The sequence below is a fragment of the Triturus cristatus genome, chromosome 12, assembly GCF_964204655.1.
Source record: "Triturus cristatus chromosome 12, aTriCri1.1, whole genome shotgun sequence".
Classification (NCBI taxonomy): Eukaryota; Metazoa; Chordata; class Amphibia; order Caudata; family Salamandridae; genus Triturus; species Triturus cristatus.
In genome coordinates, this window is record NC_140595.1 from 733,808,138 (window position 1) to 733,825,268 (window position 17,131).

Genomic DNA, 17,131 nt, shown 5'->3' on the forward strand with positions numbered 1-17,131 from the left:
TGTGGATACACTGTCTTTTTAGTCAACTTGGCTTTTGCTTTTTTCTCCACATTCTTTGTATTTTTTATTCATCCTTTTTTTCTTTACGTGGCCTGTTTTTCTCTTTCTTTTTCTTCTATTCTGTTTCCATATCTGTATGTTCACTTTGTTTCGGTCTCATCCTTGCTTCTCTTTTCAGGATCAATGGTTTTTGCCTTTTCATAGCCTTTTTCCTTGGCATTTCTTGATTATAGCTGAAGTAGCCTTAGTGCCATGCAAATAATATATATGGACACACTGTTCACAGGATTTTATCAATAATTTCGTGAAAATGTTTTGTTTTGTAATATTCATCTTTCAATGTGTTTATTTCTCAAGCCATTTAACATGCTGTTCAGTTTTGTGTTTGTCAAGAAATGAGGTTTGTGCTAGTATGTTGTACATTTATAAAGTTTGTGATAGTATTATTTGTGTCACATATGCAGCCCTGAAGAAGCCCGCAAGGGTGAAACACGTTGGCTGTGTTGCAGCCAAACTACAAAGAAAGGAATCTGATAGAGACTACTAGCCGCAGATTCCTTAACGTAGAATTATCCCCAGGCGTGAGACTGGACCCGGAAAACTTTCTTGCCCAGCATCTCTGCGCGCCGGGGGGCGGTACCTCGCGACTCCGCCCGATGTCCTGCGCGGGCGTGATGTCAGCGAGGTCATATAAGCCCCACCCCGGCGCGCTGATGTCAGTTTTCTTCTTTTCCACGTGCAACGCGGACCCGGATCGTGTTCCTGGCCTGTTTCAGGCCTTCTTTTTACGTTTAGCGTTCTCTTGGGTACAGTGTGCGAATGTCTTCGGGCCTCAAGATGTGCCCGTCTTGCGCACGCCAGATGTCGGCGACGGATCCTCACCCCATCTGTATGTGGTGTTTGGGGGAGCACCACGACTCCACGGACTGCGAGGCGTGTCAGCAAATGAAGCCGTAGTCCCAACGGGAGCGCCGGATGAGACTCCTTTCGGCACGCATGTCCAGGTCGGCGGCGTCGCCGCATCTGTCCCCCGCGGACGTCTTCAAGAACCGCTGCTTCCGTCTCCGACATCGTCCTTCTCCCAGGCCGCCAGGGCGTCGCTCACCTGTTGGTAAGTGTCGCAGTTTGTCCCCGAGGCCCGGTCCCCGGCCTGTTGGCGGCATGGGTTCTCCGCGGGTGGTGCGGCCCCGCGCCTCGCCACCCTATCCGCCGTTCCCCGGCGAGGGCGCAACCAGAGCCCAGATGGAGGCCTATGCGGCAGCCTTGCAGGCCTCTTTGGCTCTTCCTTCTTCTCCTTCTCTTCCTGGGACGTCTGCGGATCCCTTGCCGTGTGCGGGAACTCCTGCGGCGTCGCCGGCGGCTACGGCCCTGGCGCCGACAGGTTCGGATCCAGGTTCGGAGGATGTGGTGCCGTCTGGGTGCGGCCCTTCGGGGTTCCCTCCTTCGGACCACGGCGCCTCTGCCTCGCCGCAAACCCCCGTGGGGGTCCCTGTGGTGTCGCGGGAGGTTTCCAGGGCTCGGGCATGTCCTCGAGTCCCCTTCGGTCCTCTGGGCATGCGGCTGCCTCGTCGGAGGTCGAGTCAACGCCTTTTCGGCACCGTTCCTTAGCCGCACCGGCTCCGACCCAGACCCGGTCTCCCGCGCCGCGTGTTGTGGCGGAGGTCGTTCCGGCGTCCCCTTCGGCACCGGTCGACGGTGCCCTGACGCCAGTGGCGGACTCTACAGTGCTGGGCCGACGTCAGGTCATTGATTCGTCTTCAGATGCCCCCTCTTCTCCGGAGGTTCGGCAGCTGTTTGTTTCGTCTTCTCCGGAGACGGGTCACCGCGTCGTGGCTTTTTCCCCAGCGTCTTCTAAGGACGGCTCTTCGCCGTCACCCGCACCCGCAGTCTTCGCCGGAGGCGCCTCAGGTTCCCCATTCATCGGTCCCCCTTTTCTAGCTTGGCCTTTCCTTCCTCCGGTTGGGCTGTGGGACGGCCCCCTTAGCTTGCAGCCGTCACCCACGGAGGAACTGCTTTCCCCGCCGCGGGGCCCTACGGAGGCGAGTGCTGCCTTCGCTCGGGCTGTTTCCACGGCTGTGAGAATCTTGCGCATGGGCGATCCAGCTGCCCATTTCCCCACGGATCGTCTGCTGGAGGTTCTCCATCAGGGCTCTGGTGGACGGGAGCTGCTTCTTCCCTTCGAGGCTGCGCTCCACAATTCTCTTTTGGGGGCATCCTGCCACGGGGCACCCGGTGCCCCAGCCTCTTCTGCACCACCACCGTCCTGCTTCGCATGATCCGGTCTGTCTTTCCCTCCACCCTTCTACCAGGTGCCCTCTTTTACAAACTGCCTTTCCCTCCTTGCCCTCGGTGTTGTCTCCCCTGTCACGGGAGGCCTGCTGGTTAGATTCCTGGGGGCGCAACATCTTCGCCTCCTCCAGTGCTGCTTTGCGGGCCCTTAACACTCTGTGTGTTGGCCAGAGCCACTTCTTGCTTATGGGATTCGGCGGAGTAACTTATGTCTTCCGCTTCTCAGGAGGGTGCCTGCGTTGATCTGCGGCACCATGTGTTGGATGGCCGGGAGCTGGCGGCGTTTATTCTTTACTCGGCTCTGGACATTACGGAGGTGCTTGGTTGTACCATGGCTACTTCGGTGGCCCTTCGTCGCCATGCCTGGCTACGGGATCGTTTTTCCCTGAGAACGTTAGAGAACGGCTGCTTGACCTCCCCTTTGATGACGCTCTGTTGTTTCACGCCCCTGCGGATTCTGCCATTCAGAGGTTTTTTGCCGGGCTTCGCCCCCCCCCCCTCCTCCTCCTCACCCCTCAGTGACCTGACTGTCAGTCTGTGTTTTGCGAGGTGTTCTTCCGTTGTTTTCCTGGGGCCTTGTAACGGGTAGCCCAGGTTGTGTGTTTTATATGGTTGATGTGCCTTTGGGGTCCTTTTGTTGGGCCCTTGGTGCTGTTGGCTGCTGGTCCGGCCCTTTGTTGACTTGTTTTGGCTGTTGGTAACCCGGTAGGCCCTGAGATTAGGCCTTCGGCGTCTTCTTTATTGGCTGCTTGGTAAGCCGTCTGGGTTTTTTTTCTGCAGGTCTTTCTGTTTTGTCCTCTGCTGCGGACTATGTTTCCTAAGAGGAGTTCCCATAGTTCTTGGGACGTAACTTACCCTGTGTGGGGTACTGGGAACTATTATATAGCTCTGCCCTGTGCTGGGGAGGAGTGGTCCCCTTTTTCGGGCTCCTTGCTCTCCGTGGCGTCACGGTATGTCGCAGGTGCGATCTTCTTGCCACTTGTCTTGGTGCAGTTTGCGCTGGGTCTGTCCTTCTCCTTGTCACAGCGTCGCTCGGCCGGTCTGGCCTGCGGTCTGCAGCATTGTGTTATGGCGGTTCTGTGTTTTTGTCATGTGTTTTGGCTTGCTCCTCTGTCTGCTGCCCCAGAGGTTTTGGATTTCCTTGGCTTCTGTGTTCTGGTGGCCGGCTTGTGCCCGTCCTCTTTCTCTCTCTCTCTCTCTCTCTCTCGCTCTCTTTCTTTTCTGCCGGTCTCCTCCCCTTCTTCGCAGGTCAGTGGGTTTCTGGGCCGGCCCCTTCCTTGGGGTCTTGCCTGGCCCTTCCTGGCCTCTGCTTTCGGCTGCCGTCTGCCTTGTTCTGGGTCCCCTGTTCCGTGGTGGTGGTGGTGCTGCGGCGCTTGCCCGGCAGACTTGCTTGTTCTACTTCACCGCTGTGCTCTTTGATGTGTTCCCTTGCGTCCCTGCCTCTGGTTCCGCTGGGGCTTTGCGCAACGGTGCTTTTCTTCTTCCGTCTGTGCTGTTGGCGGTAGAGCTGTTCCGGCCCTGCCCGCTGCTTGTGGCCAAGGTGTATTCAGCTCTTTTTTTATCTCTGGGGTTCGAGGTGGCCCTTGTGCTCCTTGAGGCGTTTGGGGCGCTGTCTTCCCCTGCGCGTTGTTGGGCGCTCTCCCTTGGTTGGGCTTAGGATCTCCTGGCCTTTTCCTTCTTGTCCTTGTGACAAGTCCCCTTCTGGGGCCCTGGGTCTCTCCTGGTAGGGAGGCTCTCTTGCAGCCCCTCCTCCCTTCTGGGTATGGCTAGGGTATCTATTCTACATTAAGGAATCTGCGGCTAGTAGTCTCTATCAGATGTACAAGTTACTTACCTTCGGTAACGATGTATCTGGTAGAGACAATTCTAGCCGCAGATTCCTTCATGACCCGCCCTTCCTCCCCGTTCTGCGAGGACCCTCAGCTTGGTTTTCTGTGCGTGCCTCCCTCTGGGTGGTTTGTCTTCTGTGGGGGTCCTTTTCGTTTTCTTTCCATCAGGTTCCCTCCAGCTGGTTTCTCTCCAGTGTAGGGGCCTGCTTTTGCTCTTTTTTCCCTTTGTTGTTAGTTTCTGATCCCCTTGCAGTCTGCTACGTTGGGGGTTCTATAGCCTGTCCTTGGCCCCCTGCTCCTTTCAGGGGCTATGTCCCTCCTTGACTGTGTAGTCTAGGGGTGGATGGCTGTTGCTCCTCTGTTACGGGCTTGTGGCCCTTCGCTGTGTTGTCTGTGGTTGCAGTCTCTCTCTTTCTCTTATGGCGCTTCCAATGCTTGTGCCTCCAGACTGGCTATCACCTTGGCTTGTTTGGTGGTTCCACAGGGTGGTGCTTTACGCCTTCCCTGCTGTGGCTTTGCTGCTGTGGCCTTCTGATACTTTGGTCCTGCCTGGTGCTCTCACTTTGGCTTGCACAGTTGTTCCTCAGAGGTGCTCTGCTTTTTCCCTGCTTTGGCTTTCCTGTTGTAGCCTCCGGGCGCCTCGGTGCCACCGGGTGCTGTTCCTCACCTTTTGTCTCTCTTCTTATTTCTCTGGTTTTTTTGCGCACTGTTCCCATGTTCTCCTCAGTTTTGTTGTGATGGCTCCGCGTTGTGGCGCGGAAAAGTTCACTGAAGCAAACTGACGTGAGGTGGGGCTTCTGTGACCTCGCTGACGTCACGCCCGCAGAGGACGTCGGGTTGGAGTCGCGAGGTACCGCCCCCCCCCGGCACGCAGAGATGCTGAGCAAGAAAGTTTTCCGGGTCCAGTCTCACACCTGGGGATAATTCTACGTTAAGGAATCTGTGGCTAGAATCGTCTCTACCAGATACATAGTTACCGAAGGTAAGTAACTTGTACTTTACTACATCAAGCCTTGTTCCTGTCATCGTCACTCATTTGTGTGTTGTGGACTGTTTCCAAGGATTGTTGTGAATTTGTCTCTTTACATGTGCCTCTCTTACTTTTGTGCTCATGTGGTCAACAGTCTAGGAAGCCTCAGAGCCACCTACATTAATTAAATGCACACAGTGACCTAGTTGTGTTACATTCATGCTAAGGCTGTTGTGTATTAATACTTACCTTTTAGGAGACAAGTCGCATCTAAGTTTCAAGTACACCCTCAGACGGCTACATCAAGAGAAAGAAAGAAAACAACATCAAATCAAGTTCTATCACTTACAACCATGCAAAATTCACTGTTGAAAAATCGGTTAAATCCCCTTTGAAGTTAATTTTTATAAATCATTCCTTTTTCACTTGTGTTTTTAATCACATTTCTCTGGCCTACTCAACTCCTGGTGAGCTTACTATTTTATTAATTGTGAGAAGATATTCAGTAAGGTCACACAACAATAAAAGAAACTTTCTTCTTCCCCAGTATCGGTCCTTTTATTAACTTCATAATCAACTATCCCACCTCATCGATAAGACCAGAAACAGCGATGACGACTAGCTGGCCTGTCAAAATGACCTCTAAATAATTCACACTGGACCGAAAAGGCAGGTATCTGCCTAACACTATCAAAACTTCCCTCTACAGAGGTTGGTGCTTAACTGGCCTTTTTTCCTGCAGAAAAATTAAAATACTGCCTTGAAGAATGCATTTGGATTTTAAAACATTTTTGGGATTGACATTGTGTTCGATCGAGGAATCTCTGATGTTCAGAATTATCACCACATTTGAGATCTGAAAACCAAATCTAATAATATTTTTACTTACATATTACAGGCAACACTTTGTATGTATTCTCTTTTTGGGGCTTTAAAAAGTAAGTCCAGTAAAGCAAATTGACAATCCGGTGTTTGGCTGAAAACGCCACTGTACTAGAACATTTAAAAAAACCAAAATAAAAGGATTATGTAGTCTGTAGTACGCTTGAGCACTCACTGGGCTACTTAGACACTGCACGGTTAAGGAAGTCCAGAGGCTGCCAGACTTCCCATCATGAAGTGCAGGGTCAAGTAGGAATTCGTTTTTCTCACCTTTCCCCCTGCGAGCACCATACTGTTTCTTTTAGAAACAGTCACTCACATGGTAGTAAGAACTCCGGGAAGGATGAACACCAGGTTTGTCTCATCTGTCTCCCAGATCCTCACTCCATCATGGGATGTGAAATGTGTCTGAAGATATCCTATTGGATCAGGGTGAATTAGGTGGATGTTGGCCATTTCTCTAGTGGTGGTCTCACTGCTCGATGGGACAAGAGGTATTTCATCCTCTTTTTTTCAGCTCCTGGAGTTACCAGGTCTGATTTCCCTTCGGGACTCCGAAGCTGCCCCTGGCCAAAGTTGAGCGTTACAACAAACAAATGATGGACGGAATGCTGACAATGCAGACATTCTCCCCCAGTCAAGAGATCTGATTTAAATCCATCGTTCTTTTGCCCACTACAATACCCCAGTTTAGACATGGCCATATGCAAATCAGTCTTGACCCTGTGCCTCATGGGAACAGTCCAGCCCGAACTGCCAAGCCATGTCTTCCCTGGACCGGAATCAAGCATCCTAGGACCGGTTTCTGGCTATCAGCCGTCATCAGCCAGGATAGCTTGACTCCAGTGGCGTAGTGAGCACGGGTCCCACGTCTGGGAATACCAGATGCTTGTTTCCAGTCCAGGGAGGACCTGGCTTGGCAGTTCGGGCTGGACTGTTCCCATGTGGTACAGGGTCAAGACTGATTTGCATATGGCTGGGTTCAAACTGGAATGGCATGGTGAGCAAAAAAACGATGGATTTAGGCCCAGATCTCTGTACTGGGGTGAATGTATGACATTGTTCTGCATTCTGTCCATCAATTGTTGTTTTTGCATTTGTCACCCCGAGTGGGAAGGGTATGCTCAGACGTGATTCCCTTGCTCTCCATGCCACAGGAATCAAGCTATCCTGGCTGACGAGGGCTGAAAGCCCGAAACCGGTCCTAGGATGCTTGTTTCCAGTCCAGGGAGGACCTGGCTTGGCAGTTCGGGCTGGACTGTTCCCATGTGGTACAGGGTCAAGACTGATTTGCATATGGCTGGGTTCAAACTGGAATGGCATGGTGAGCAAAAAAACGATGGATTTAGGCCCAGATCTCTGTACTGGGGTGAATGTATGACATTGTTCTGCATTCTGTCCATCAATTGTTGTTTTTGCATTTGTCACCCCGAGTGGGAAGGGTATGCTCAGACGTGAGTCCCTTGCTCTCCATGCCACAGGAATCAAGCTATCCTGGCTGACGAGGGCTGAAAGCCCGAAACCGGTCCTAGGATGCTTGTTTCCAGTCCAGGGAGGACCTGGCTTGGCAGTTCGGGCTGGACTGTTCCCATGTGGTACAGGGTCAAGACTGATTTGCATATGGCTGGGTTCAAACTGGAATGGCATGGTGAGCAAAAAAACGATGGATTTAGGCCCAGATCTCTGTACTGGGGTGAATGTATGACATTGTTCTGCATTCTGTCCATCAATTGTTGTTTTTGCACCTGGCCAAAGTTGAGGCAGTCAACATCAAGACCTTCAGGATCTGGGCCCTAGTCATTAAGACGTTAGTTGTCTGGACATTGGTACTAGAGATTGTTGGCGATTTGTAGTGTGTCCCTATCAGCCTCTGGTGGTTCTACCTGAGGGAGTGTCATGAGTACTATGAGGCTCTTTATGGACATTCTAGGATGCCAAAAGGTCAGGCGCCAATGTACAGTAAAAAGGTGAGAACCTAGAGGCGCATCATTGATGATCTATCTTCTCTGGAAGTGCAACCTTCTAGGCAAGAGTTCCTACCAGTGCCGTTGGTGGAAGATGAATCAACTTCCTAGAGGGTCTACCTGCGCCACCAACATTGCCTCGTGTGGATACTAATCCTCGAATGCAACCTTCATGAGTTCTACAAAAAATAAAGAAATAAGGTAGGGCAACCAGAGATGACGCTGCCAAGAAGAAAGGATGCTCTAGAGCAGGGTTACTCATAGTACGGCCCGCATTCATTGGTGGCCCGCGGACCTTGTTCGATTACATGCCGCAGTTCCTTCCTTGGAGTAAACAGGGAAGATGGCCGCAGGAGCAAACATTGTGAATACGCTTGAATACGTATTCACAACGTTTCCTCCTGCGGCCATCGTCTCTGATTACTGCTTGCCTCTGATTGGCCTGCCTGCCTCAGAGTCACACGGAACCGGTGAGTTAGTGCAACGAAGAGACCTCAGAACGAGGCTAGGAACGCACCGCCATTGAAAGTGAGAGAGGCGTGTAGTCCGGAAGGGGCGGAGCTAAAAGGATTCCTCGTAGTCGCCTGGAAGAGTGCCTGAGGAGAGGTGCGTGTGGATGGGGGTTGTTGGGGTTAAAGAGGTTTATGGAGCGGTAAAAAGAGGCTGGGTTAAAACCCGAGCTTAGTCAAATCCGAGTAGATGCTGGAGCGCAGCCTCTTCTCTCCTGAAACTGAGTTGCTTTCGAGGTAGAGTTGGCATCTCTCAGTCAATTCATCCCCATTTGGAGGTTGTCACCTACTCATTGGACTCGGTGGCATACCTCAAATAATCAAAATGACCCCTTACACCTCCCCTACACGGGAGCATCTTGCTGTAAAATGCTTATTTCTCCAGTGATTTCACCGGCATAACACCCCCAAACTGCTCAATGTCACCCTCGTCGCAGATTCAGCATGTTTCTTGTGTAGTTCATGCCTTCAAATAAAAATGTATTATCAAAATGTGCTCTTTGTAGTTGCATCCGATTGTAAAATACAGCATTGTCTAATGTTTTGAAAGGTTTTTTTTTTACTCTAGCTCCGCCCCTACTGATCCCGCCCCCACTGACTCCACCCCTACCAGTGCAGCCCTCGGCCACTAACCACACTGTAATTTTGGCCCCCGACAGAAAGTTTGTGAGTACCCCTGCTCTAGAGGGAGAAGTTGTCTAAGGTCCAGCAAATTCAGCACTCGCATCCTCAAGAGAACAGTCGTTACTTCATCAGAATCAGAAGAGTGGATACTCAGTAAGATTTCCGGACTAGCTACCTCTAGTAGATTTGTTCTCTTTTCATGTACTTATGAACTGGGCAGCTAGAAAATTGAATAGCAATGCATCTGCCAATTAAGAAACTTCCATCATCTTTGAAATACTACTAAAACCACAATCAAGACCCATGGTTGCTCTGGTTTCGATCCTTATGGAACCCTCAGTGCTTATCTTCTTAACTGCAGTCTCCATAAAATCAGCAGACTCCCGTCAAAAGATAAATATAGACCTCCAGAATCGGATCCTTACTTGTGAGAAAACAGTTTGCCAATTTCTTGGTTGTGCCCACCACCCCGTAGTAATGCCATGCCTTCAGGTTTTCCTCTTCGGCACCTCCCAAAAAAAGAGAACGCGAAAATGGATACCGTTGGCAATAAGAATGTATAACTTGTACCTCAGTCTTGAAGGTTACAGGCTCCACTGCACAGCTAGACATTCACAATAGAGAACTATAGACCCTGGGTTCTCCTACCTTTTCTGTAGTGAAAGCTACTTCTGCTCAACAAAAGTCTCTTTACTAGTAAATTGTATCACTGTAAAATACTGACCCTATACGTTGTCATCTATAGTGTTACCAACAGAAATGTCAAGAAAGCTTATCAGTAATGATTGCCTCCACCTGACTAATTAAATAACAGCCAAAGCACCACATGCCCTTGGGCACAAAAGGCATAACCAAGCAATAAGTCTCCCCAACCCAGTTTGAATTCTAATTCACCTATCAATTTTACAAGTGTTTTAAATTTGCAGACTTTGGTCTTCATCAGCATATTAGTTTATGAAGATACACACATTTTCTTATCAAATATGACTTTACATTTTGGCAAACAAATTTCATTTTCCAGAAGAAAAACGTTTTCTGGGAAAACATAATTGTTGCCTTCTAAATTAAATGTTTCTCATTTATAGGAAATACTCACTCCCTAAACATCAACTTGTCATTTTAATCAAATACTTATGTGTATGAATGCCTCCAGTGGGCAGGTTCTGCTTCAAATGCCTAGGTCTTACAATCATAGGCCATGGATGTTCTCCATAACACAAGGATGCATGTTTGTCAGAAATGCTCACCATTATACCACAGTTACTATTGTTCCAATGCTGGACACCATAGTGGCCTCAACGTCCACCTTATGTTATTCACGACCATTATTATGAGAGGGATGGCTGTCGTCATAGCAGGGATGAGTAAACTAGGCTACTCTTAATATATCAATGATGACAACCAGTGTGCCACAATTAAACTAAATGCCCAAAATATACTAAGGATGGCCATTACTATGCCATTGCAACTACTATGCCATAAATAGGCACAATTGTGCCAGAGGCAACTCCCTTATGATGGGGTGTGGTGGGGAAGCTTTCATTTGGTGGCCCTTGACACCAGGCATAGCTTCCAGGGAGCAAAACTATGGCAGATACTCGGAGACACACACATAAATGGGCACTGTAGGAAGTTGGCGCTGTATATACTATACCAAAATGAGGTATAGTGTGCAGAGTCCAGTGGAACCCCAAAGGGAAGCAGAGGTAAAAGTAGATAGCACCTTACACTCTATTTGTGGTAGTGTGGTCGAGCAGTAAGGCTGTATCAGAGGACAGTGTTAAGCATTTGTTGTACAAACTCAGTCAGCAAATGATTTCACACACTCAAAGACTAAACTTCAGACCAATTGTTTTTGTATAAAAATATTCTTTTAGTTATTTAGTTTTCTAGAACCAAGCAAGTCTGGCACAGGTAAGCAATAAATACTTAACTGTAGTAATGCAGTTTGTAAACAGTTTGAATTGTATGGTATATGCACTTTGTTTGGATTACACTACTGGTACTGAGAATGCAATGCTTTGGAAATACAGTGCATATACTTTGTATAGGATTTCTAGTAAAATTACAGGTAAGTTACTTTTGAAATTACTTTTCTTACACAGTGCCGTATACCTGTATACTGCACTGGGACGTTTCCTGTAAACCGGTAAGTAAAAGCGTTTTCGTTATTTGGTTACCGTTTAAAAGCTTTTCATAGATTTCCCAACTCCACACTTTTCACAGAAAAACAGTCAATGTTATCCAATGGAGGAAACTAGTGTTATCGGTTTAAGCGTAAGTATTTGGTTGTGGGATTTGGTGTTCTGGGGGTAGACTCGGGGGTCCCCAGGGTTAGGGATGCACTCTTGTTACACCCTCAGCGGCACTAGGGCGGCTGGGTGCAGTGCTGAGGCCCAATGTTATACAATGAGGGATAGGTGGCTTCCAGTTGGTGGCTGCTGACAAGCAGGCCACTTGGTTGTGTGATCAAAGCTCCTGGACTTTAGCTCAGGGCAAATGGGGAAACAAAGTAGCACCAAAGGTACACCCTCAGCGGAACTAGGGCGGCAGTGTGTAGGGTGCTGTTTCGACATCGGGCGCCCTGTTACTTGCAATGGGGATTCTCCGGTTTGTAAAGGCACTGCAGGCTCGGGGACGAAGGTCTTCTGGGTGCGACCATCACTTCGAGAGGTAAGTTGGGATGTTGCGGGTTGGCTAGGCACTGTTGGTTGGGCAGTGTGCAGGGGTGCCTTTTAGGGTTGGATCCTCTTACCAGCTCCTAGTCGCGGTTGGGGAGACCTTCGGTTTGAGGCTGCAGGCGTCGGCTGGAGGCTTGAAGCAGGTCAGGGATCGCTGGATCTCGGTCAGGATCACCGGATCTCGGGTCAGGATCGCCAGAAAGACCTCCTCGTGGTGTTTGCCCACTCGGGGCCAGAGGTTGGAGATGTCAAATTCGGTGTTCCCAGGAGACAAAGTCTTTGGGGTGGAAGGCAGGCAGGTCCTCCGGGTTTCTCGAGGTTGCTGGCTGCAGGAAACACACTAGGATTTTGCAGGAGCAGGTTCGAGGTGGAGACAGGCTGGTAGGGCTGGGGCCAAGTCAGTAGGCATCTTCCTCTTGTTAGCTTCGGCGCGGCTGTTCGGTTTCTTGTATGCCTTCTTGGTTCAGGGCTGCCCCCTAAATAATGTTTTTAGGGGGCGTTTTAGGGGTCTTGAGGTCAGTAGCCAATGGTCTGTTGACCTTAGGGTGACTACACCCTAGGTGTGCTCACCCCACATGGGGGAGTGAGCACAATCCCTAATCCTGATTGGGGAGTGCCTGCCATCTGCAAGATGGTGGGCACTGAAGAGTGGGCTTCACCTCGCCTCCCCCACCTGAGGAGTGGGGTAGGCAGAGGTGGGCACAACTTCTGGGCTGGCTAAATTTCCCCCCCCCCCTTATCTTCCCGCCGAAAAGGACGGGAGACAGGAAGGGGGCCTGCTCCTGATAGCAGGAGAGGCTGGGGGTCGCATTACAAAGGCTGCCAGGCCTTTGAAGCACCTGTGCCACAGATGGCTCGTCCTGGCCTTGGGGAGGTGTGAACACCTCCGCCTAGGAAAGGTTTTGTTTCTGGGCTCAGGGAGCGAAGGCTCCCACCCTAGTGGTCCAGAAACATGTCTCGTGGTGGCAGGCTGGTGTGTACCAATCAGGGAACCCACCAGAGGCTGGTCCCTTTCAGAGAGCATCTCTAAGATGCTCCCTGAGTGCATTGGTCATTAAAACCCACACTGGCATCAATGTGGGTTTAATGTGCTGAGAAGTCTGATACCAAACTTCTCCGTTTTCAGTCTAGCCATTATGGTGCTGTGGAGTTCGTAATGACAAACTCCCAGCACCATATACTCTTAATGGCAGCACTGCACTTACAATGTCTAAGAATGGACTTAGACACTGTAGGGGTACATGGCTCGTGCACCTGTACCCTCACCACTAGTATAGTGCACCCAGCTAGAGGGGTGACTGATCTATGCCAGGGCAGTGGGTTGTAGGCATGGCATACATGGATGTTTGCCATGTTGACTCTTCACTTTGTTCTGCACCAAAACAGGCAGCCTGCAAAGGCAGTGTGTGAGTGTAAAGGACCTCTAAGGGTGGCACAATAAGTGCTGCAGCCCTTGGAGGCCCTCCCTGGTCACAGTGCCCTGGGTACCTGTGTTTACCATTTACCAGGGGCTGACCTGTGGCCAGAGAGTGCCAATTGGGTGTACAAGGTACAGTTTTGGGGAAAGAACACAGGCCCTGGGAACCTTATTGGCAGGGACCCAGGGCACATCAAGTCAAAGGGCATCAGCAGTCTGGCAAAAAGTGGGGGGTTACTGCAACAGAAACCCAGCAACTCACAGGCACACATTTATTCACACACAGACAAATGTACATGAGGCTCTTGTCTCAGCTCTGAATCCCTACCCTGCTCTCCTCGGCTCTTGAGCTAACATTGTTATTCTGTTCCCTGCAGTCCCACAATTCAGTGGGTCAGCACTGGTTACTGCCAAGGTTTCTGCTGGTGCTCTCCCTTCCTACCCTATTGTCGACACATGGTGTGACTGATGCAGCAGGGCTAACAACATGGCAAATCTTCCTGTGAATTAACGAGATTAAGAGTGGCCACAGATGGTCGTGTGACAGACTCCATAGGTCGACACAGTGATGTATATTTAGTAGCATGAGTCCCTGCTATTTGGTTTGACTGTATGGCACTCAATGGGGCTTGAAAACAGCAGTGCTACCTTCCTTAATATGCACAGAGCTTCTGAATAAGGTACTGGGCTTGGCTTCACCTCTGAGAGTTACTTGGAGGGTTCTTGTGAGTTACCAGTAGCTCCAAAGCTACCCGTTGGAGACACCTGATCTGGACTTTAAAGATATACTGCAAGAAGGTATTATGACCTCCGACTATATGCCAAGGACTCTGCTAATTTGGCTGCATTTAATGGCTTATCTAGGAGCATCAGCTTGTGATTGAAACTCGCCATAGGTGGAGCAAAAGATTATGAACATGCCTTTTTCAGGTTTTCTCTTCGGAACTCATGCCAATGAAGAATTTAACACATGAGGACAGAAACCTTGAAATCAGTTAGTATGAAGGAACTTAAAAATGTCCCAATGTTCAGTTTAAAGGATATGGAGATTATGAGGAAATGGGGTGTGTAATAGTGTGTTTGAGCAACCTAAACTTGCAATACACTTATGACCCCTTTAGAGCCCTTCGATTTAGTCTGTCCAACCTTCAGCTGTACCCTGGGTTGCTGTCGCGCTGAGAGGCAATGCTTACACAAAGGAACAAGTATAAAGCATTTAATCTGAAAGAAACACGTTAGTTAGATTCCTCACCTTAGAATATCCCCAGGCGTCAGACTGGATCCGGAAGATTTTTGTAGCAATACCCCTTGCGCGTCGGTAGGCGTCGTCTGCGGCTCCGCGTCCGTCGTTGGCGTCGTGCGCCGGAATGACGTCGGAGTACTTAGACGCCGCCCTCGCGCGCGGACGTCAGTTCTTCTTTTTTCCGCGCCAGTAAGCACCGATCCGGGAGAGCTACCCCTTTAGTCCATTTTTTACTAACTTTTTCGACTCTTTTGGTCACTTTCTCGACTCTGGTGCCGGTAGGATGCCTGGTTTCAAGGCCTGCAACGACTGTCACCGGCTGATGTCGGTGACCGATCATTACTGCCGGTGCCTGTACTGCTTGGGCCTCGACCACGACGCGGAGTCGTGCTCCGATTGTATGGCCCTGACCTCGAAAGCTAGGCGGGAGCGGTCCCGCAAGCTTCTCGAGCTTCGCCACTCGGCTTCGCGCCCCTCTCAATCCCGGTCCAGGAGGAGGTCCAAGGATCGGTCGCGGAGCCGCACTCGACATCGTCGCTCGTCTGGCTCGAAGTCTTCGGGTAAGTCGAAGCGCTCCAAGAAGTCCGAGAGGCGACACCACTCTTCGGACTCCCCTCGCCGGTCACGCGACTCGGCCGAGGGTCCGGGTGGTTACACCCCCGCGGCTCCGCAGGCGCCGCGCAAGTCCCCATACCCGCTGGTCCCTGGGACTGACGCGACGCCGGCGGAGGTCAGTGCCTTCCTCTCGGCCATGAGGAGCCTGGCCCCGCCGTCGACGCCCGCTGGCGCGCCTTCGGGCCCCGTGGACTTGACTGGGCGACCTTGCGTGCCGGCGGATCCGGCCCCAACGCCGCAGGTCCCCGAGGGGCCCGAGCCTGGGCCCCTGTCGACGCCGGTCGACCTCGTCAGGCCTCCTCCGCCGGCGTCGACACCGGTGCTACCTCCGACGCCGACTCCGGTCGACGTCGATCCCTGGTTCAGCCCCTGTCAGGTCCCGACGCCGATGCGGTGCCGCCCGACGCCGCATCCGGCGCCGCTTGAGACACATTATGTCTATCGACCAGCTCCGATCATTCCTCCTGTTTACCAGGAATCGGATGACGGGGGCGACTGGGAGGGGTCTGAGAACCCTATGGCCCTTCAAGGGCAACTTTCGCAGGACTGGGCAGATGAACTGGGGGAGGCCAGTGGTTTGGATACCTCACCGGACACTGGATTCATCTCTCCTCCGACTGTGGCTTCGGAGGAGGGTGCAGCTTTTTCTGTGGTGCTGCGCAAGGCGGCCACGGCCCTCGGGCTTGAGCTGCCTGCCTTGGCTGTGAGGACTAACATCCTCACTGAGGTGCTTCAGTCTGCCGCATGCTCCACTGAGCCTCTGCTGCAATTCAATGAGGCCCTCACTGACGTTCTGCAGGGCACCTGGTCCAAGCCCTCCACAGTCCCTCCCGTGGATAGGAATGTTGCCAGGCGCCACCGCCCTGCTCCGGGCGACCCCAGTTTTCTGTCCCAACACCCCACCCCGAGAGTCTGATTATCCAGGCCTCTACCTCCCAATCCTCCTTTCCGTCCGCTCCTCCGAACCGGGATTCCAAGAGACTGGAACAGTTCGGTAAGAAGCTGTTCTCCTCGCTCAGTTTGGGTCTGCGGTCTTTAAACACCGCCTGTCTCTTGGACCGTTATTCCCACTCTCTGTGGGATACGGTGGAGGACGTGCTGCCACTGTACCCGGAGGAGGCCCGGGCGCGGCTTTCCTCGGCTCTGGCCGATGGGAGAGATGCAGCGCGCCATGCAATCCGATGTGGACTCGACACTACGGACTCGCTGGGTAGGGCGATTTCTACCACGGTGGCGCTTCGACGTCACGCCTGGCTGCGGTCCACGTCCTTTTCAGGGGATGTCCAGAGCACACTCATGGACATGCCTTTTGATGGCGCTCGCCTTTTTGGTGAGAAAGCGAACAGTGCGCTGGCTCGCTTCAAGGACTCCCGGGCTACGGCCATGTCCTTCGGCCTCTCGGCCCCGTGGCCACAAACTTCCGCTTTTCGCTCCTTTCGTGGCCAAGGAAGGGGCTCCTCCTCACGTCCGCCTAGCCACCGGCCGCAGAACCAGCCTGAACGCGGTCGCGGACGTGGTTTCCGCCGCGGCGGTACTGGAGGATGACGCGGTCAGTCCACATCCACCCCGGCAGCATCCGCCTCAAAGCCTTCCTAGTCCGAGCTTTCAGGCCCATTCCTCGCCAGTGGGAGGCCGGGTTCGCCATCACCTGCTCCACTGGCGTACCATTACTTCGGACAGGTGGGTGCTGCAAATCGTCCGAAGGGGCTACTCCCTCCCCTTCGAGACGACCCCTCCAGCCATGCCACCGCAGCACCACCGTATCTCGGAGGCTCATTTGAATCTTCTGCAAGAGGAAGTTTCGGCCCTCTTGGCCAAAGAGGCCGTCGAGCGTGTTCCGAGCCCAGAAGTAGGTTGTGGTTGTTATTCCCACTACTTTCTGGTTCCCAAGAAGGGCAAAGGAGGCCTACGCCCTATCTTGGACCTCCGGAACGTCAATGCCTTCCTCCGGAAGGAACGGTTCAAAATGTTGACTTTGGCTCAGGTTCTAGCTGCCCTAGACCCTGGAGACTGGATGGTAGCGTTGGACTTGCAGGACGCATATTTCCATATCCCCATCCTGCCGGCCCACCGGCGTTACCTGCGGTTCACGGTGGGTCAGGAGCACT

General features: G+C 51.8%; 1 protein-coding gene across 1 annotated transcript in view; it reads right to left on the reverse strand.

Moving 5' to 3' along the window:
- The window catches only part of AP4M1 (adaptor related protein complex 4 subunit mu 1), a 198,019-nt gene that overhangs the window by 80,088 nt on the left and 100,800 nt on the right, over window positions 1-17,131 (reverse strand). The window contains exon 13 of the mRNA XM_085637309.1: window positions 5,338-5,385. Within this exon, the coding sequence (XP_085493435.1) occupies window positions 5,338-5,385 (48 nt within the window). The remainder of the gene's footprint in view (window positions 1-5,337; window positions 5,386-17,131) is intronic.